Source organism: Nerophis lumbriciformis, linkage group LG29 (assembly GCF_033978685.3).
Source record: "Nerophis lumbriciformis linkage group LG29, RoL_Nlum_v2.1, whole genome shotgun sequence".
NCBI lineage: Eukaryota > Metazoa > Chordata > Actinopteri > Syngnathiformes > Syngnathidae > Nerophis > Nerophis lumbriciformis.
The window spans coordinates 32,942,501-32,965,807 of record NC_084576.2 but is presented as its reverse complement, the minus strand read 5'-3'; the positions used below and the strand labels follow the sequence as shown (position 1 = coordinate 32,965,807).

Sequence of the window (23,307 nt, the reverse complement as noted above, 5' to 3'; positions counted from 1 at the left end):
TTCAATTTGTTCATTGAAAGTATAAACACTTTTTACAGTAAACAAATGGTAAAACAGTACTAAACAATTCCATAAAAAAAAAAAATTGGTGTCATTATTAACTTTCTGTCCGAGCTTGTATAATCTACTGCCTTGTTCAATTGTAAAAATATTCTGTGCCTAAAATTCACATTTCTATCACAATTATCATACTGTAAACATGGTAAGCTAACTTCATTAAAATTAATAGTCCTGTCAATAGCATGGAATTACAATTCAAATGTAGTTTTTTTGTAAGCCTTTCAAAAGAATTCAAAATATGAAAAATGAATGAAAATTAATTGAAGCCATCAGACACTTGAAAAGTGGCACATCACATCTCTAATGTAATCATTTGAACTTTTCAACAGAAATAGCACTGCAAAAATATTAAGGACATACTTCTGTATTTTGGTAGTTATGCTGTCAACATTTAACAAGATTTCTTCAACTTGGACTTGAAAGCATAAATAGTATAAACACTTTTGACAGTATAACAGTACTAAACAATTCCAATAGATAACATTGGTGTCATTACCTTTTTGTTTGCTCAATTATTGCCTCCGTAAAAAAAACTTCGGCATTTATCACATCCAAAGAATCTGTTTGGGCGACGAAAAACGTTGAAAGTTTTCCACTTGTATCGCTAGCAACGGCATTAGACTTGTGTTTTTTTGTCCCAACGTGGTCTTTTACATCGCTAATTCCTCCGTGTCCGATCGAAAAATCTTGTCTGCACAAGGTGCAATTTGCCTAGTTTTCACCCTTTTTGGAACGGATAATTATTCCCGGATAGGCTTTTGAATATTCTTCACGGAATGACTGCAGTTTTCTTTTTGGTTTAAGACTCATATGCGATTTTTCTCCGGCTGATTCCATGATCGTTCGCTCGTTTGGAAACAATGGCAACTGGTGCCTCGTGCTTGGCAGCGGTGCTATAAATAGCCTCGCGCATGGCATTCGGAATGGCTCGATAGGAAGTTACGGGAAGCAGTGTCGATTGTCATTGTTGTTACGCGATTTCGTGAATAAAACTTAAATTTTTTATTTTTTTTTAATTAATGAAAAAACGTATTTTTTATTACTGCAACCGTAACCCGGAATAGGTTGATGAAAACCGTACCAATTACGGGAAAACCGGAGTAGTTGGCAGGTATGAAGTTATTTGAATGAAGAAGTTAAACTCAAACAAAAAGAGCTATTAAACGTTCAGAACAGCAATCCTTTTTGAACTTTTCTAAAATATTGTAAAGTTTGGCTTGATATCGTCATCAAAGACTATTTCTTTGTCGTTATCGTACTGGATGGTAGCATCCGACCGCATCCTTGTCATCCATGATGAAATAACATTCATAAAGACATACTTGCCAACCTTGAGACCTCCGATTTCGGGAGGTTGGGGGGAGGGGGGTGGGGTGGGCGGGGTTAAGAGGGGAGGAGTATATTTACAGCTAGAATTCACCAAGTCAAGTATTTCATATATATATATATATATATATATATATATATATATATATACATATATCTAAGAAATACTTGACTTTCAGTGAATTCTAGCTATATATATATATATATATATATATATATATATATATTTATTTTATTTTATATTTATATATATGTATATACATATATAAATTGTCGGAGGCAGATATTTACATATATCCGAATTTAAGTTGTACTTCTTCCATTTCTTTGTCATATTTGAAAACAGCTCGTGTTTTCCATTTATTCTCTTGATGCTCTGTCAGCAAGTATACTATGTGTGATAACCTTGAGTTCTTTGGAATGTGTTTAGACTAGCATTTTGTTTTGTCTACAGAGATGGGACGAGAGAGAGGGTGGTGGGATCGGGAAGAAAGACCATTTTGGGGAGGCGCAATAGAATGTTCTATGGTTAGACTGGTCTCAATCAATGTATATTGGCAAAGCTTTGAGAATATACAACAAAATACCTATTCTGTCTCTGGTGGTTTTTCAACTCAGCTTTAAGTGTCGGAAAGAACTTGGGAGCGAATTGTGACTTGAATTCCCTGGGAGGAACAACTGGTCCAAAACGCAACAATATACCGTATTTTCCGCACTATAAGGCGCACCTAAAAACCACAAATTTTCTCAAAAGCTGACAGTGCGCCTTATAACCCGGTGCGCTTTATATATGGATTAATATTAAGATTCATTTTCATAAAGTTTCGGTCTCGCAACTACGGTAAACAGCCGCCATCTTTTTTCCCCGTAGAAGAGGAAGTGCTTCTTCTTCTACGCAAGCAACCGCCAAGGTAAGCACCCGCCCCCATAGAACAGGAAGCGCTTCTTCTTCTACTGTAAGCAACCACCCGCCCGCGTAGAAGCAGAAGAAGCGCGCGGATATTACCGTACGTTTCATTTCCTTTGTGTGTTTACATCTGTAAAGACCGCAAAATGGCTCCTACTAAGCGACAGGGATCCGGTTCATGAAAAGACGCAATCTCTCCATCCGCACACGGACTACTATTTCACAACAACTGCCTAAAGACTTTCAAGAAAAGCTGGCTACTTTCCGTGCATATTGTAAAAACAAGATAGCTGAAAAAAAGATCCGGCCAGAGAACATTATCAACATGGACGAGGTTCCACTGACTTTTGATATTCCTGTGAACCGCACTGTGGATACAACGGGAGCACGTATGGTGAATATTCGCACCACAGGGAATGAGAAGTCATCCTTCACTGTGGTTCTAGCTTGCCATGCTAATGGCCAGAAACTTCCACCCATGGTGATATTCAAAAGGAAGACCTTGCCAAAAGAGACCTCGAAGGGATGGATGAAGAAAAGATGAGCGAGTGGTTAAGGTAAGTTTACGCGAAGAGGCCGGGTGGCTTTTTTCACGCAGCTCCGTCCATGTTGATATACGACTCCGTGCGCGCCCACATCACGCTGGTTTTTAATATATTATTAAAGTTTGACTGACCTATCTGACTGTTTTTTTGACATTCCTTTAGCGCAGTTAGATGCGGCTTATAACACGGGGCGTCTTATAAGTGGACAAAGTTTTGAAATATGCCGTTCATTAAAGGCGCGGCTTATAACCCAGGGCGCCTTATGGTGCGGAAAATACGGTAAATAAAAGAAATACTTGAATTTCAGTGTTCATTTATTTGCACATATACACACACATAACACTCATCTACTCATTGTTGAGTTAAGGGTTGAATTGTCCATCCTTGTTCTATTCTCTGTCACTATTTTTCTAACCATGCTGAACACCCTCTCTGATGATGCATTGCTGTGTGGCACGCACAAAAGTGCTTTCATCAAATGCACTAGAGTCTGGAAATTTCCATCTCTCCCTAGCATGGCCCAAAACCGGTCAATCTTTGCTTCCTGAGGAAGATCTTCAGTGCCAAGCACTTGGTAGTCCACTACTTCTTCCCGGAGGCTATCCAGGTCCAATCGCAGCTGCGGCTTGGAACTTACAAGCTGCTATGAGAGTAGCGTATGTGTGTGTGTGTGTGTGTGGCCCTTTAATAGGTGAGCATGTGAGGAGAGTGACGTCAGTGAGTGTGTGGGCGAGAGAAGAGAGGGAGCGGTAGCGTGAGTGCGGGCGGGGACTAGTTTGTTTTGTGTTGGATTGGCTGTGTGCAAGCAATCAATAAAGCAAGATTTGCAACAAATCGCCGGACTCAGGCAGGAAAGGTGCAACAAAGCGTATTTCTTCATCTTACTCGTCGTCGGCGTCGCCACGACTGTATCTTCCTCGTTCTTCTGCTTCGTCTCCTTGTTGTGTGCGCAGTTGTGCACTGCACTCTCTAAAAGCCGTATATGTTATTGATGTTATAGATGGCAGTATTGTCCTGTTTAAGAGTGTCACAACATTGCTGTTTACGGCAGACGAACTGCTTTACGGTGGACAAAAAACGTGACTGCTGCTGTTGTGTGTTGTTACCGCGCTGGGAGGACGTTAATAAAACTGCCTAACAATAAACCCACATAAGAAACCAAGAACTCGCCCTCCATCATTCTACAGTTATAACGTGATTGGGCAGGTACGCTGTTTATATCATGGGAAAGCGGACTCAGGTCTGCATGGAGCTGGAGGGGGCGTGGCCTCCAGCTCCGCCTGAATTTCGGGAGAAAATTTGTCCCGGGAGGTTTTCGGGAGAGGCGCTGAATTTCGGGAGTCTCCCGGAAAAATCCGGGAGGGTTGGCAAGTATGATAAAGAGCATAAAGTGACATGTTTACCACAAAGGTGTTGCTGTCGCCGTGCGTGTGCGATGGCGTCAGGTCCAGGCGTCCGGGGTCCACGGCGCCCAGCTCCCCGAGACACTCTCCGCACAGCAGCCTGGCCTGCGGGGACGAGTCCTGGCAACCCTTGAGCAGCACCGACACCAGGCTGGAGATCAGCGGCTCCACCGCCTCACTGGCACAAACACGCCTCAGTAGCCAGGCCTGCTCATCCCAACGCACAAACACAGTTTATGAAATGATGGTACACTTTTAATTAAGGGTTGGCAGCATGAAAACCTCAGGGTACGATACAATCAGGGTATTAAGACCGCAGTACGATATTACATGGCTCAAATTTAACCACGGCGACCGCAGCAAAAACCGCGACCGCCCTCGTGACTTGCCGTAATCAGAGGTGGGTAGAGTAGCCAGAAATTGTACTCAAGTAAGAGTACTGTTACTTTAGAGATTTATTACTCAAGTAAAAGTAAGGAGTAGTCACCCAAATATTTACTTGAGTAAAAGTAAAAAGTAAGTTGTGAAAAAACTACTCAAGTACTGAGTAACTGATGAGTAACATACACACACATATCATCTCTATATATATATATATATATATATATATATATATATATATATATATATATATATATACACACACACACACACATATATATATATATATACATACATTGATATATACAGTATATAATTTATATTTATTTATTTTGCCGTTTTTGTTTACTTGTTAAAGGTGTTTTAATGAATATACATGCATGTTTAACACATATAGATTCCTTTCTTTCATGAAGACAAGAATATAAGTTGGTGTATTACCTGATTCTGATGACTTGCATTGATTGTAATCAGACAGTAGTGATGATAACGTCCACGTTTTCAAATGGAGGAGAAAAAAAGTTCCTCCTTGCTGTCTAATACCACATGAAAGTGGTTGGTTTTTGGCATCTTATTTGTCCAGCTTCCATATTCGTTTTTATACACTTTACAAGAAATACATTGGCGGCAAACTCCGTAGCTTGCTAGCTTGTTTGCGCTGGCTTTCGGAGACTCTTATTTTGAAAGCGCAGGCGCGATGGAGCGGCACTTTTATTGTGAAGACAGGAACTGTGCAGTCAGTCTTTAGGCTTTTGACAGGATGTACGGTTGAAATAAAAAAGGGTCTTTTTTCCTTCACACTTTTGATTGATTGATTGGAACTTTTATTAGTAGATTGCACAGTACAGTACATATTCCGTACAATTGACCACTAAATGGTAACACCCCAATAAGTTTTTCAACTTGTTTAAGTCAGGTCATGTGACCGTTTGGCTCTGTTTGATTGGTCCAACGTCACCAGTGACTGCATCTGATTGGTGGAACGGAGTGAACGTCACCAGTGACTGTATTTGTTGAAACGCAGGCACTATGAAGGTCTGTCTGACAAACCAAAACAAACAAAGCGTGCATTAACAGATCGATAAAAAGTAGTAGCGAGTTGAACGTAGATAAAAGTAGCGGAGTAAAAGTAGCATTTCTTCTCTATAAATATACTCAAGTAAAAGTAAAAGTATGTTGCATTAAAACTACTCTTAGAAGTACAATTTATCCCAAAAGTTACTCAAGTAGATGTAACGGAGTAAATGTAGCGCGTTACTACCCACCTCTGGCCGTAATGCCCTAAAAAATTCACCAGCATCTGCAGCAAGAACATGCCGTGACCGCCCTTGACTTTTTACTTGTTAGTGGAATAGGGATGTAACAATAAACGGTGTAATGATCATTTGTGATAAAATTCCAGACAGTTAGTAATACCGTCTAATGTTTTAATTACCGAAAAACTGTCATTTATTAATGCATTTTAGGCAACAGGAAGTCAGGCGCATGCACACTAGCGTCGTTTGGCTTGATAATCACGGCGGACTAACTACACGGACCTTGCTCCGTAGATTTCCCCTCGCTTCCCGCCGTGTGTTTAAAAGCGCACTGCTGTGTTTAGATGGAGACAGGTGTGGACAATATTGTCCCCACACTAAAAGCACACAGCCACGGAGAAAACTATTTCATGTTGCTTTTATTTTCTCAATACAGCGTCCACCAGCTGCTGTGAGTGAGAGTTAATGATGTGAGGAAACATGCAGCAGGTGATGTGTCGTGAACATACTTGCCAACCTTGAGACCTCCAATTTCGGGAGGTGGGGGGTAGGGAGTGAGTGCGGGGGGCGTGGTTGGGGCGGGGGCGTGGTTAAGAGGGGAGGAGTATATTTACAGCTAGAATTCACCAAGTATTTCATATATATATATATATATATACGGTATATATATATATATATATATATATCCCCGCGACCCCGAAGGGAATAAGCGGTAGTAAATGGATGGATGGATGGATGGATGGAGAGATATATATATATATATATATATATATATATATATATAAAATAAATAATTGACTTTCAGTGAATTCTAGCTATATATATATATATATATATATATATATATATATATATATATATATATATATAAGAAATACTTGAATTTCAGTGTTCATTTATTTACACATATACACACACATAACACTCATCTACTCATTGTTGAGTTAAGGGTTGAATTGTCCATCCTTGTTCTATTCTCTGTCACTATCTTTCGAACCATGCTGAACACCCTCTCTGATGATGCATTGCTGTGTGGCACGCACAAAAGTGCTTTCATCAAATGCACTAGATGGCAGTATTGTCCTGTTTAAGAGTGTCACAACATTGCTGTTTACGGCAGACGGACTGCTTTACTGTAGACGTTCTTTATATTGTGGGAAAGCGGACTCAGGTCCGCGTGGAGCTGGAGGGGGCGTGGCCTCCAGCTCCGCCTGAATTTCGGGAGAAAATTTGTCCCGGGAGGTTTTCGGGAGAGGCGCTGAATTTCGGGAGTCTCCCGGAAAATCCGGGAGGGTTGGCAAGTATGGTCGTGAACGTTGTCACAACTTGTTTATAAAGTCTTTACTTTGTTTACCGGGATGTTCACTCCTCTATATAACTGCAAACTGTATCAGTTTTCAAATAACATCAATACGAGCTCAAATGTTTTGTCATCTCATCGAACTGAACGCAGACTGTGAAGATTGTGTATTCGATGTGAGAGGTGTCACTCCTCTTTATTTTTGTTGGCCAAACTGTTGTACTGAACCAAGAGAAGAACGAAGCTTGGTTATTAGTCTTCGTCTTCATTAGCCAAACTGGTTTGTGTTTTATTTTGATATCAAAAATTAAACGCCATGTTTTTTTTTTTACATTACTTGTTTTTTTCATGTCACAAAGTTATTACTTCAAAAACCATTCATGTGACATATAATTTTGTTAATGTTGTATTGTGTATAGTTAATTCCTATACGACATATTTCTGCTCAAACTCTTAATGAATCTGTCCTGATACAGCATCTACATGTACATATAAATGTACATAACTTAAAAACATAAATAAATAATCCAAAAAAATACCTCCCTCTATCAAAAAGTAAAAATAGAGATAAAGACATCATGTACTGACAAAGTGCCTTGGTGTCCTAAAATATGAGACCTCCTTTAGGCAACACTTGCCTTGACCTTAAAAAGTTAGAATTCGAGGCCTGCATTACTGTGGTATATGTCCCAAAAACACACAAAAAAAGATGTGTAAAATGAAGTGGCAGGAATGTTTAAGAGAACACACTTACTGTAATTGAACATAATGCTCAAATGTTTCAATCATATTTATTTCTACAAATGTGTTTACAGGACGGAAACAACTGTTCAGGAACATCCACTGTTTCCACTTATTCTTCTGTTGTTTGGATAGTTTACAATAGTTTTGGAGGATACTACAAATGTTAGTATGGATCTAACACCAAGTATTTACAGGGGCATACATACATCGGTCATACCGATACTGATACTTAGAATTTTCAAGATCCATCCATCCATCCATTTTTTACCGCTTATCCCTTTCATGAAATGTAATTTTTGATCACAGTTAGTCAGACAAAAACACAGGATGGTGGTGTAACAATATCAATTCCATCCATCCATCCATCCATCTTCTTCCGCTTATCCGAGGTCGGGTCGCAGGGGCAGCAGCCTAAGCAGGGAAGCCCAGACTTCCCTCTCCCCAGCCACATGGTCCAGATCCTCCCGGGGGATCCCGAGGCGTTCCCAGGCCAGCCGGGAGACATAGTCTTCCCAACGTGTCCTGGGTCTTCCTCGTGGCGTCCTACCGGTCGGACATGCCCTAAACACCTCCCTAGGGAGGCGCTCGGGTGGCATCCTGACCAGATGCCCGAACCACCTCATCTGGCTCCTCTCCATGTGGAGGAGCAGCGGCTTTACTTTGAGCTCCCCCCGGATGACAGAGCTTCTCACCCTATCTCTAAGGGAGAGACCCGCCACCCGGCGGAGGAAACTCATTTCGGCTGCTTGTACCCGTGATCTTGTCCTTTCGGTCATGACCCAAAGCTCATGACCATAGGTGAGGATGGGAACGTAGATCGACCGGTAAATTGAGAGCTTTGCCTTCCGGCTCAGCTCCTTCTTCACCACAACGGATCGATACAGCGTCCGCATTACTGAAGACGCCGCACCGATCCGCCTGTCGATCTCACCATCCACTCTTCCCTCACTTGTGAACAAGACTCCGAGGTACTTGAACTCCTCCACTTGGGGCAAGATCTCCTACCCAACCCGGAGATGGCACTCCACCCTTTTCCGGGCGAGAACCACGGACTCGGAGGTGCTGATTCTCATCCCAGTCACTTCACACTCAGCTGCGAACCGATCCAGTGAGAGCTGAAGATCCTGGCCAGATGAAGCCATCAGGACCACATCATCTGCAAAAAGCAGAGAGCTAATCCTGCAGCCACCAAACCGGATCCCCTCAACGCCTTGACTGCGCCTAGAAATTCTGTCCATAAAGGTTATGAACAGAATCGGTGACAAAGGGCAGCCTTGGCAGAGTCCAACCCTCACTGGAAACGTGTCCGACTTACTGCCGGCAATGCGAACCAAGCTCTGACACTGATCATACAGGGAGCGGACCGCCACAATCAGACAGTCCGAAACCCAATACTCTCTGAGTACTCCCCACAGGACTTCCTGAGGGACACGGTCGAATGCCTTCTCCAAGTCCACAAAGCACATGTAGACTGGTTGGGCAAACTCCCATGCACCCTCAAGGACCCTGCCCAGAGTATAGAGCTGGTCCACAGTTCCACGACCAGGACGAAAACCACACTGTTCCTCCTGAATCCGAGATTCGACTATCCGGCGTAGCCTCCTCTCCAGTACACCTGAATAGACCTTACCGGAAAGGCTGAGGAGTGTGATCCCACGATAGTTAGAACACACCCTCCCGTTCCCCTTTTTAAAGAGAGGAACCACCACCCCGGTCTGCCAATCCAGAGGTACCGCCCCCGATGTCCACGCGATGCTGCAGAGTCTTGTCAACCAAGACAGCCCTACAGCATCCAGAGCCTTAAGGAACTCCGGGCGGATCTCTTCCACCCGCGGGGCCTTGCCACCGAGGAGCTTTTTAACTACCTCGGCAACCTCAGCCCCAGAAATAGGAGAGCCCACCACAGATTCCCCAGGCACTGCTTCCTCATAGGAAGACGTGTTGGTGGGATTGAGGAGGTCTTCGAAGTATTCCCTCCACCGAGCCACAACTTCCGCAGTCGAGGTCAGCAGAACACCATCCGCACCATACACATATCAATTCATATTTACATTATTTTCTACTATTTGGCGTTTGACCTTCAAGTCCTCCACTGTCCAGTGGCTTATTTGCTGGGTTTGTAAACAATAACAAAAACGACAAAATATTTTTTTTATAACAAAAAATATCAATCTAACCACTGTAATATCAAACATATAATTATGTTATTCTTGGTATCGTTAGATATTTGTATCCATCCGCCCACCTTTGTTTACATTCAAGAGCTCTAGCTTATCAGTTAGCATACCCTTCAACGGTTTAGCCATTTCTCCCTTTTCAGCGATGACGATACTTGGGGAAAAAAAACAAAAGAAAACGGTTTATTTTCTGCGATGAGGACAAAGATTGCTCACTTGGAAGAGGCTTTGCACTGTGGAGGGACGTTAGCCTCGAGCTAGAATGCTACTTTGCATCCCCGTCAAATTTGCATGACAATTTTTTTTATTTATTTAGCCTTTATTTAACCAGGTAAAAATCACACTGAGATCAAAGATCTCTTCTCCGAGGGAGACCTGGTCAAGAGGGCAGCAGCAAGGTTACATTAAAAACAGTAAACAACACATACAACATTAAAACTTGCTCACATAACACGTGCGTACAGACGAGGACTGTCATCAACATGCATGTGTTTAGTGATAATACAAGCATGTTTATATAAGTTGGTATGATTGTGATGACTTGCATTGATTGGAATCAGACAGTAGTGATGATAACCTCCACATTTTACAATGGATTTGAAAAAAAGTCCTCCTTTCTGTCCAATACCACATGCAAGTGTCCTGCTTCCATACTCCTTTTTATACACTTTACAAGAAATACATTGGCGGCAATCTAAGTAGCTTGCTAGCTTGTGTGTGCTAGTTTTCTCTGACTTTTATTTTGTTAGTGCAGGCAGGATGGAGCAGCGCTTTTATTGTAAAGACGGGAACTGTGCAGTCGGTCTTTAGAGTTTTGACGCGAGAGTCTGTTGAAATAAAAAGTGTTTCTGGCCTTCCTGTCGGTCGTTTTTTCTTAATAATGATCTGGCAGCACCCGGTGTCATCTCACAAGACCTTCGGGTGCTGTGCATGTCAATCAAGTGACCAAAGTGACATCTTGGTGAAGATTGATGATCCATCATTTTTAAGTCTATTTTTATCATGCCTGACACACTCTCCACCATCCACCGCGAGCTCGCCATCCACGTAACGGGCACCCCTAAAGCTCTATCGTCGGCCACATTTATGTCATAAATATGGTGGATGGTCTGTATCGTGCAACAATGTGAAGTGAAGTGAAGTGGGAGCAGGTAGGTAAAGTGTCTTGCCCAAGGACACAACGGCAGTGACTATTTAACGGGTTATGTTTAAAAGCTCATACCAGCATTCTTCCCTGCTTGGCACTCAGCATCAAGGGTTGGAATTGGGGGTTAAATCACCAAAAATGATTCCCGGGCGCGGCGCCGCTGCTGCCCACTGCTCCCCTCACCTCCCAGGCGGTGAACAAGGGGATGGGTCAAATGCAGAGGACAAATTTCACCACACCTAGTGTGTGTGTGACAATCATTGCTACTTTAACTTAACTTTAACTGTACACATACAAACTGTAGCACACAAAAAAGCACATTTAATTAAAAAAACGTTATTATGGTCTTACCTTTACTTAGAAATTAAGTCCACGCGCCGCTGTTGTGCTGGATTAATGAACCCCCTGACGGGAGTGTTATATCAACTAAAGCCCTCTCTTAAACTTTCCACGTGCAAGATTGAATCTATTTAAAAAAGTGCAACCGAGGGTTTATAAATGTCGCCTATACTGTATGAAACTACAAAATAACAAACACGGAGGCTCCAGTTTACACGAGGACCACTTTATTTACCTTCTTTCAAAAACCTCCGCTCCACTGTGTCATCACTTCCGCTCTTAGCGCCTTCAAAATAAGAGTTCAAGGCATATACTGTATAACAGCGCATAACAGCAACTTAACATCACAAAGAGGAAAGCCCATAAAAATAGGTTACAAAAGTTATTTAATAAGAAGCCAAAAAGTGCAAAAACAATAATGTTCTTGTTGGAGGAGTTGTGATTTAGGTACACCTGCAGCAGGTGTACCTAATGTTGTGGCCCTGCAGTCATTCACAACTCCTCCAACACGAACATGATTGTTTTTGCACTTTTTGGCTTCTTATGAAATAACTTTTTTAAATAGATTCAATCTTGCACGTGGAAAGTTTAAGTGTGGGCTTTAGTTGATATAACACTCCCGTCAGGGGGTGCAAATTCTACGGCGGGGGTGCAGGAGGCGGATTACTGCGAGCCTCAGCCAGTGCGTCTTTTGCAGCAGTTTTATGATCGCTCAGCACAAGAAATACGTTACACACATACAGTTGTTGACAAAATACACTGTACATTATATACCTCAGCTAACTAAACTATGGAAATGTATAATATAGTTCATATAGCAATACAGTCTCACTGCACAGCAGGCCAGCAGTTAGCCGAGTCATTGCGCAATCCATGTTGAGGCACGCAGTGACGTGCCTCAACTGGCTGCTGATCACCGCACTGTCTCTTCTCAGTATTTGAACGGCAAATGTGAAAATTCAGCGATTTTGAATAAAAATAATCTAAAACTGGTGAAGTTAAATGGAAAATAACTTTATAGTATAATCACTGGATACATTTAACAATTTAATTTAAAAAAATTATTTTTACATTTTTTTTCTTTCCATGCGGGGCCTCACCTGCCTCTAGTGACTGCACGTCACTGATATATATATATATATATATATATATATATATATATATATATATAAATATATATATATATATATATATATATATATATATATATATATATATATAATGTCATTGCTGTAAGTGCCTGGATTCTGGCTGCCAGTTTTATTAGCTCAGTATTTGTGCCAAATGCAGACTTATCACACACCTGGTTGTTGTGCATCATGTCTCTCAGGCTGGTAAGCGCGTGAATGCGCACGTCCACATTCTCATGCTGCACGGCTCTCATGGACAGCTGCAGGGCGGACACCAGGTCACTGGTACTGGCGGTCAGCTAAGAAAAGGTACAACAAACTGTTAGAATAATTATATATAAGTTATCACACGACTCCTATGCTTAAAGGCCGTTGCTATAATTATTATCTATTGTGCTCTTTTCTGCTTTGTGAAAGGGCACACAACTTGTTATCTTCCACAGACCTCAACGAAGATAAGGCGACAGCACGCAGACAAAGCAGAGACGAGGCAATCACAAGGCCCCCAGCACATTCCGTCACGTGTTGTGCGTACTGGAGCTGCTTTGCATAATGTGTGAGCCCTCTCTTTAGAGGCAGCCTCAGTGATGTTAACTAGGGAACTCCCGAATAAATAGAGGAGCGCGTGGGACTGCCCCTCAGAGCGTGGTGGGAGACTGTAACTGAGTGTGCAGCCCCAAACGTTTCTCCTCATGAGCAAAATTGAACTCTGTCTCTGCCTGATTCCTTGCTTCTTGTCTTGTTTAATAGATAGTTCGGTGTTTGAACCTGACACAAACTATTACTATTGCTGTGTTAGTGTTAGTGTGTTCCAGTGTCCCGACGAGTACCCAACCTTCTTGTAGTTCTGCAGGACAGTGTGGATGTCTTCCAGCTCAGGGTGCTGCGGCAGGAAATAAATCTCATGGAGGTAGTCGTTGACTTCTTCCCTGCGAGAGATACGAGACGTCAACGTCACCAACTGACGTGTGTGTATCCTCGATGTGACGTTAGCAAACGAATCCCGTCTTTGAAGTGAACGATGACAACCGATTCTCAGTTGTGAGATGTTTTTTTATGCACACGCAAAAATTGCCGTCAGGATTTGCCTCCTGACTGGCAACTGGACCAGAAAATGAACTTAACTTCTTTAAAGAAAACAAATACATACAGTACAGGCCAAAAGTTTGGACACACCTTCCCATTCAATGCATTTTCTTTATTTTCATGACTATTTACATTGTGGATTGTCACATCAAAACTATGAATGAACACATGTGGAGTTATGTACTTAACAAAACAAGGTGAAATAATTGAAAACATGTTATATATTCTAGTTTCTTCAAAATAGCCACCCTTTTCACTTCACAGGTGTGCTTGAAGCCCATTGAGAGAATGCCAAGAGTGTGCAAAGCAGTAATCAGAGCAAAGGGTGGCTATTTTGAAGAAACTTGAATATAAAACATGTTTTCAGTTATTTCACCTTTTTTTGTTAAGTACATAACTCCACATGTGTTCATTCATAGTTTTGATGTGACAATCTACAATGTAAATAGTCATGAAAATAAAGAAACTGTTGCATTGAATGAGAAGGTGTGTCCTAACTTTTGGCCTGTACTGTATATTATTAGGCATAAAAATATAATAAAAAAATAAATAAAATGTAAAAAATTGTAAAGCGATGTAAACTAGGGAAGTCCTGAATAAAATGGGGAGCACGGGGGCTGTACCTCAGAGCGTGGTGAAAGACCGTTACTGAGTGTGCAGCCCCTTACGTTTCTCCTCATGAGCAAAATTTAAATCTGTCTCTGCTTGATTCCTTGCTTCTTGTCCTGTTTAATAGATAGGTCGGTGCTTAAACCTGACAAAAATATGTACATATTTATTTTTTATTATAAACCATTTTAATTGTATTTTATTTATATATATTTGCATTCACCTTTTGGGATCATTATTCTAACAAGAAGTAGTCCAAGTACACACACGCCAGGTCTGTAGTATAATTTTGTACTCACATTTTTGTATTGTAGTTTTGTATTAATGCATTTTACTCTGACTCAGTGTGTATTTTTTTTAATTGTGTTTAAATGCTACGCGGGGGAAATTCAAAGCAGTGATGTGGCACCGCATTATGGAATGTTAATGAAAACAAAAAAATAAAATTTTAGCCGATAGTTCAGAATAATTCTTACCAATAGAATAATATTTGAGTACATTCAATTATTCTGACCTACATCTTATCGTATAACTGATACGTGGGACGGCGTGGCGATGTTGGTAGAGTGGCCGTGCCAGCAATCGGAGGGTTGCTGGTTACTGGGGTTCAATCCACACCTTCTACCATCCTAGTCACGTCCGTTGTGTCCTTGGTAGAGATGCGCGGTTTGCGGACACAACCGCGGAGTCCGCGGATAAACCTCGGGTTGGGCGGGTAAAAATAGATTTTAAATAGATGCGGGCGGGTTGCGGTTGAAACAATTCGGAAATATATATACATAGTTAAATGTTGTTACCCACATACGAAAAACGAGCAGCACTCTTTGAAACAGTCAATTATTAATCAGGCACCACGTCCCAGCAACAAGTGGCGCAAGTGAGCGCTCCTTCAGCGCAGCAGGGCGCATTTTAGAGGCCAGGCGCTCTCGCATGAATCCTGGCACTGTAGATGCCATTTTATTCCTGCATAGTGCTAACAAAAAAAATAAGTAAGTAGACATACGGTTGGATATGTTAAACGAATTAGTCTACGTTACCTATAGGCTATACCAAATAAGCCCATGTCTAACCTACATTGAGTTCGGTCAGCTAAATAATTTGATGGCTACGTGTTGTTTGGGCGCACTACAATGCAAAGGAATTAAGGCAATTGCGTTGTTTATTGTGGGGTTTTTCTATTGGAGATATACTACTATGTGTGAATAATTATTTGGCCTCGCTTTCAAGTGAAGCGCATCTCCGATTGGCGACAATGTAAGGATATTTAGCCTGCTTTGTTTGTCGCGACCGTCTATTTTCATTATAATTCAAGTTTGATGATAAAGTGCAGTCTGATGGGTTTGATTTCCCCCCTTCAGCTATTTGCCTTGGCCAATAAGTTGCAGGTAATTTGTTATTATTATTTATTTAATTTATTTTTGTTTAAATAGAGATGACATACATATGTTATTGTATAATTTAAGTTTGTGCGCGTGATTGACAGCCTAAGGCTTATGAGGCACATTTTTTATTTATTTTTTTATTTCAACTTAAAAACGTATGAGCCTATGCCTAGAACATAGGCTATGTGTTTATCTTTATTTTCCTGCCTGTCGTTGACAATGGAGATTGTATGATATCTTGTCATGGCTGCAGATCAATCAATAAAGGTTCATCTTTGTCGCGAAATTGTTCACTGCTTCACTGTGCACCCCGCCCTCGTCCCTATTTGAGCATTATAACGTCAACAAGTTAATATTCATTGAAATAAATTCAGAAATTTTTTTTTACCTAACGAAAATATAGGCCTAGTCTTTCTAAAACATTGTTTTAACTTCTTAAAAGCCTCGTTCTGCTTGCTGCAACTGCGCACACAAAGTGTGAGGAACGCGCTCCTGATCTGAGGGCATTGGCAACAATAGTCAACACTTTCTTAATGGAAATGACAATAATATTATACTAATGATAAAAAATATTATCACGCATTAATATATCTTAGCCACTAATGCGTGGCCAAGATATATTAATGCGTGGCACGCATTGAATGTCTCTGCTACATTGGATCAGTCTCCTTTCTTTAACAGGCAAAAGCATTATAACCTCACTACCGTATTTTCCGCACTATAAGGCGCACCTAAAAACCACAATTTTTCTCAAAAGCTGACAGTGCGCCTTATAACCCGGTGCGCTTTATTACGATTCATTTTCATAAAGTTTCGGTCTCGCAACTTCGGTAAACAGCCGCCATCTTTTTTCCCGGTAGAACAGGAAGCGCTTCTTCTTCTACGCAAGCAACCGCCAAGGAAAGCACCCGCCCCCATAGAACAGGAAGCGCTTCACCCGCCCCCGGAAGAAGAAGAAAAAACGCGCGGATATCACCGTACGTTTCATTTCCTGTTTACATCTGTAAAGACCACAAAATGGCTCCTACTAAGCGATCCGGTTCATAAAAAGACGCAATCTCTCCATCCGCACACGGATTACTACCGTATTTCACAGCAACTGATATTCCTGTGAACCGCACTGTGGAACGGGAGCACGTACGGTGAATATTCGCACCACAGAGAATGAGAAGTCATCCTTCACTGTGGTTCTAGCTTGCCATGCTAACTTCCACCCAGGGTGATATTCAAAAGGAAGACCTTGCCAAAAGAGACCTTTCCAGCCGGCGTCATCATAAAAGCTAACTCGAAGGGATGGATGGATGAAGAAAAGATGAGCGAGTGGTTAAGGGAAGTTTACGCGAAGAGGCCGGGTGGCTTTTTTCACACAGCTCCGAAGGCGAACACACCTTCACTAAGACGGGCAGATAGCGCCGGTCGACATACGCCAACATCTGCCAGTGGATCGTAAATGCCTGGGCAGATAGTTTCGGTCACAACTGTGGTCCGAGCTTTCCGGAAGGCAGGATTCACAGAACTGCTGCACAACAACAGCGACACTGAATCCGATGACTTCGACGAGGCGGAGCCGGCCATTTTGGATCCCACGCTTGCGCAACTTTTCAATTCGGACACCGAAGACGAAGAATTCGAAGGATTTACGAATGAAGAATAACTTCAGAAGGTGAGCGCTATGTTTATTTTGTGTGTTGTGACATTAACGTTCGAGCAACATTATGTTGCTATTTATTGCTCTACACCATTTTGAATTTTACTATGTTTGTGATTGCACATTTGCGTACATTTTGGGACAGAGTTGTTAGAACGCTGGTTTTCAATATATTATTAAAGTTTGACTGAACTATCTGACTGTTTTTTTGACATTCACTTTAGCGCAGCGTTTTTTTGACATTCACTTTAGCGCAGCGTAGGCGCGGCTTATAGTCCGGGGCGGCTTATTGGTGGACAAAATTATGAAATATGTAATTCATAGAAGGTGCGGCTAATAATCCGGTGCGCCTTATAGTGCGGAAAATACGGTAATATGCTTGCATCGTCTATATTAGATATATAACAACTGGCGGATGGCGGGCGGGTGTGGTTTTGATAAAATGTTGGTTCGGGTGGATGGCGGATGGATGACGACTTTTGTGATGCGGTTGCGGATGAAATAATTGCCTATCCGCGCATCTCTAGTCCTTGGGCAAGACACTTCACTCCTTGCTCCTGATGGCTGCTGGTTAGTGCCTTGCATGGCAGCTCCCGCCATCAGTGTGTGAATGGGTGAATGTGGAAATAGTATCAAAGTGCTTTGAGTACCTTGAAGGTAGAAAAGCGCGATACAACTATAACCCATTTATCATTTATACTAGTGATTGTTTCCTTGATTAAAAAAACAAGTTTTAAAAAACTATAACAACACTAGTGTGTGAAAGGTTGTCTACCCCGCCTTCCACCCGACTGCAGCTGGGATAGGCTCCACCCCCCAAACCTTGCAACCCCGAAAGGGACAAGCAGTAGAAAATGGATGGATATTAACGAGCTAGTGTTTTGAACAGCTCTTTGAAAGTAACAACTCCCTTTAAAGATCCATAGATCCTATCTCTCTCCTTTATAATGTTCTCCTCAGTTTGGGTTTATTTGAATGATGCTGTATTCCCATAAAGAACTTCATCCCTTCAATTAGCGAAGGAGCTAACCTGTTGTCCAGTATCAGGAAGCGGATGATGGCGGCAGTTTCTTTGGGCTGCAGAGGGATGAGGGGGAGGAGCGCCACTATGACGTGACTCAGGAGGGGCCCCAGGTGCACGGGCTCCACGCCGCGCACAAAACGCTCCCACGCCCTGCACGCACAATGTGGCATCAAGCATTGACCTGGATCCCGCTGAGAGAAGTGGAGCAAAGCAAGAAGCACTGACTGGCAGCAGAGCAGAGGGAAGTCTTGTCTGTAGCGAAGTCCTGTGCGCAGGGTGGTCATCATCTTCACCCGCACTGAGCTGATGTGCTTGGAGCCCATCAGCTGCATGAGAGCCATGGCGCTGGTCAGAGCCTGCACACACAAAGGTGGATTTACATATAGGCATACCTGCCAACTACTCCGGTTTTCCCGTAATTAGTACGGTTTTCATCAACCTATTCCGGGTTACGGTTGCAGTGATAAAAAATACGGTTTTTCATTAATTAAAAAAAATATATTTTTTTTTAAGTTTTATTCACAAAATCGCGTAACACAATGACATTCGACCTGCTTCCCGTAACTTCCTATCGAGCCATTCCGCGAGGCTATTTATAGCACCGCTGCCAAGCACGAGGCACCAGTTGCCATTGTTTCCAAACGAGCGAACGATCATGGAATCAGCCGGATAAAAATCGCAAACGAGTCTTAAACCGAAAAGAAAACTGCAGTCATTCCGTGAAGAATATTCAAAAGCCTATCCGGGAATAATTATCCGTTCCAAAAAGGGTGAAAACTACGCGAATTGCACCTTGTGCAGACAAGATTTTTCGATCGGACACGGAGGAATTAGCGATGTAAAAGACCACGTTGGGACAAAAAAACACAAGTCTAATGCCGTTGCTAGCGATACAAGTGGAAAACTTTCAACGTTTTTCGGATTTTAGCCACAAAAAGGTAATGACACCAATGTTATCTATTGGAATTGTTTAGTACTGTTATACTGTTAAAAGTGTTTATACTATTTATGCTTTCAAGTCCAAGTTGAAGAAATCTTGTTAAATGTTGACAGCATAACTACCAAAATACAGAAGTATGTCCTTAATATTTTTGCAGTGCTATTTCTGTTGAAAAGTTCAAATGATTACATTAGAGATGTGATGTGCCACTTTTCAAGTGTCTGATGGCTTCAATTAATTTTCATGAATTTTTCATATTTTGAATTCTTTTGAAAGGCTTACAAAAAAACGACATTTGAATTGTAATTCCATGCTATTGACAGGACTATTAATTTTAATGAAGTTAGCCAAAGACATGCACCTGGGGATAAGTTGATTGGCAACACTAAATTGGCCCTAGTGTGTGAATGTGAGTGTGAATGTTGTCTGTCTATCTGTGTTAGCCCTGCGATGAAGTGGCGACTTGTCCAGGGTGTACCCCGCCTTCCGCCCGATTGTAGCTGAGATAGGCTCCAGCGCCCCCCGCGACCCCAAAGGGAATAAGCGGTAGAAAATGGATGGATGGATGGATAGCTTACCATGTTTACAGTATGATAATTGTGATAGAAATGTGAATTTTAGGCACAAAATATTTTTTACAATTGAACAAGGCAGTAGATTATACAAGCTTGGACAGAAAGTTAATAATGACACCAATTTTTTTTTTAATGGAATTGTTTAGTACTGTTTTACCATTTGTTTACTGTAAAAAGTGTTTATACTTTCAATGAACAAATTGAAGTCTTGTGAAAGGTTGACAGGATAACTGGCATTAACTGTCAAAATCATTTCAAACTATTGAAGTTATCTTACAGAATAAACATGTCAATCAACCCATATGATTTTTGCTGTAATATTTTTGTTTTGAAAAGTCACTGTGACTGATAGAAAAGTGATAGTTTTAGCAACATTTTAACCTGTCTGAATGCTAATAATCATTTTGCGTCGGGGGGCGAAGCCTGAACCCCCCACCAGGACTTTGTCCTGGACCTACCGGGGCCTGCGGCCCCTGGACCCTGGCTACTAGGTTTTTCTGATTTCAAAAGTTGGCAGGTATGTATAGGTCCTCAAACCTGGTCTTCTATAGACTCTGAACGAGGTCTATGATATGTCACCTGCTGTGTGTTGCATTGGATTGAACATCTCTCGCTGCATGAGCTTGAAAACATATTTTTGTTTACAACAAACTCATTGCTATTAATGCCCCTACTAGGGTTGTCCCCATACCAAAATGTATTTTGATACTTTGATACCTTTCCATACTTTTCTAAATAAAGGAGACCACAAAAAATGTCATTATTTACTTTCTCATGCACTCCAAATCAATATTACAATTAAAAAATCTGATTTGAGACAAACCCATACCTGCCAACTTTTGAAATCAGAAAAACCTAGTAGCCAGGGTCCAGATGATTGATTGCATTCAGACAGGTTAAAATGTTGCTAAAACCATCACTTTTCTATCAGTCACAGTGACTTTTCAAAACAAAAATATTACAGCAAAAATCATATGGGTTGATTGACATGTTTATTCTGTAAGCTAACTTCAATAGTTTGAAATGATTTTGACAGTTAATGCCAGTTATCCTGTCAACCTTTCACAAGACTTCAATTTGTTCATTGAAAGTAAACACTTTTTACAGTAAACAAATGGTAAAACAGTACTAAACAATTCCATTAAAAAAAAAATTGGTGTCATTATTAACTTTCTGTCCAAGCTTGTATAATCTACTGCCTTGTTCAATTGTAAAAAATATTCTGTGCCTAAAATTCACATTTCTATCACAATTATCATACTGTAAACATGGTAAGCTAACTTCATTAAAATTAATAGTCCTGTCAATAGCATGGAATTACAATTCAAATGTAGTTTTTTTGTAAGCCTTTCAAAAGAATTCAAAATATGAAGAATTCATGAAAATTAATTGAAGCCATCAGACACTTGAAAAGTGGCACATCACATCTCTAATGTAATCATTTGAACTTTTCAACAGAAATAGCACTGCAAAAATATTAAGGACATACTTCTGTATTTTGGTAGTTATGCTGTCAACATTTAACAAGATTTCTTCAACTTGGACTTGAAAGCATAAATAGTATAAACACTTTTAACAGTATAACAGTACTAAACAATTCCAATAGATAACAGGGACGGCGTGGCGCAGTGGAAGAATGGCCGTGCGCGACCCGAGGGTCCCTGGTTCAATCCCCACCTAGTACCAACCTCGTCATGTCCGTTGTGTCCTGAGCAAGACACTTCACCCTTGCTCCTGATGGGTGCTGGTTAGCGCCTTGCATGGCAGCTCCCTCCATCAGTGTGTGAATGTGTGTGTGAATGGGTAAATGTGGAAGTAGTGTCAAAGCGCTTTGAGTACCTTGAAGGTAGAAAAGCGCTATACAAGTACAACCCATTTATCATTTATTATAACATTGGTGTCATTACCTTTTTGTGGCTAAAATCCAAATGTATTCTATCAGATTGATCATACTGCAAAAATGATATGGTAACTTTATGATAAGTTTACTTGAAGTGGCATAAAACACTGAAAGTGATTGTTACTATAACCCCTTTGTTTCAAATGTTTGTTCCACTTGTGGCAGTCGGGCACCAGCATACCGTCTTTGACAACTTGAAGTGGCATAAAACACTGAAAGTGATTGTTCCTATAACCCCTTTGTTTTAAATGTTTTATGCCACTTCAAGTTGTCAAAGACGTGCTGTGAAATACAGCCGACAGCATTGCGCACCAAACACGAAGCAAGGCCAAAGTGCATGCATGGTGCAGGAGAACAAAGGACTTCTTTCATTTAAGGTTTGTGATAAACCATCAAACTCATTCGTTAAAAGGACTCTATAGTAATATAAAGTGAGTTTTTCTGGACATTATCATGCAAGAAAAGTTTATTTTTGGGACCGCGATCACCGCGTAATGATTTTTAAAGGTTGCATTACAAACATTTAACTGTCCCATGTGATCAGCCAGTGCGATTGGAAGTCCATGCTCAATTATTGCCTCCGTAAATAAAACTTCGGCATTTATCACATCCAAAGAATCTGTTTGGGCGACGAAAAACGTTGAAAGTTTTCCACTTGTATCGCTAGCAACGGCATTAGACTTGTGTTTTTTTGTCCCAACGTGGTCTTTTACATGGCTAATTCCTCCGTGTCCGATCGAAAAATCTTGTCTGCACAAGGTGCAATTCGCATAGTTTTCACCCTTTTTGGAACGGATAATTATTCCCGGATAGGCTTTTGAATATTCTTCACCGAATGACTGCAGTTTTCTTTTCGGTTTAAGACTCGTTTGCGATTTTTCTCCGGCTGATTCCATGATCGTTCGCTCGTTTGGAAACAATGGCAACTGGTGCCTCGTGCTTGGCAGCGGTGCTATAAATAGCCTCGCGGAATGGCTCGATAGGAAGTTACGGGAAGCAGGTCGATTGTCATTGTTGTTACGCGATTTCGTGAATAAAACTTAAAAAAAAAAAAAAAAAATTTAATTAATGAAAAACCGTATTTTTTATCACTGCAACCGTAACCCGGAATAGGTTGATGAAAACTGTACTAATTACGGGAAAACCGGAGTAGTTGGCAGGTATGCCTTTCCATTAAGGCTGAAACGACGCGTCGACGTACTCGACGTCATCGGTTACGTAAATACGTCGGCACCGTTTTTGTGCGTCGATGCGTCGCATATTCACGTCACACTACTATCATGGCGGAGCGCAAAGCAGACGGTGCGAGCGAGGGGAAAAAAGCACGCCAAAAGTCATCAAAAGTGTGGGAGTATTTCAATAAACGGCCTAATAATGTTGTTGTATGCACACTGTGTCGAGCGGAAATGGCCTATCATAGCAGCACAA

General features: G+C 41.3%; 1 protein-coding gene across 1 annotated transcript in view; it reads right to left on the bottom strand.

The window, feature by feature from the left end:
- The window catches only part of atr (ATR serine/threonine kinase), a 123,664-nt gene that overhangs the window by 57,722 nt on the left and 42,635 nt on the right, over window positions 1-23,307 (bottom strand). Inside the window, exons 18-22 of the mRNA XM_061924475.2 lie at window positions 18,690-18,820; window positions 18,471-18,614; window positions 13,551-13,644; window positions 12,889-13,014; window positions 4,242-4,448 (exon numbers count right to left, since the gene is read on the bottom strand). Of these exons, the coding sequence (XP_061780459.2) occupies window positions 4,242-4,448; window positions 12,889-13,014; window positions 13,551-13,644; window positions 18,471-18,614; window positions 18,690-18,820 (702 nt within the window). The remainder of the gene's footprint in view (window positions 1-4,241; window positions 4,449-12,888; window positions 13,015-13,550; window positions 13,645-18,470; window positions 18,615-18,689; window positions 18,821-23,307) is intronic.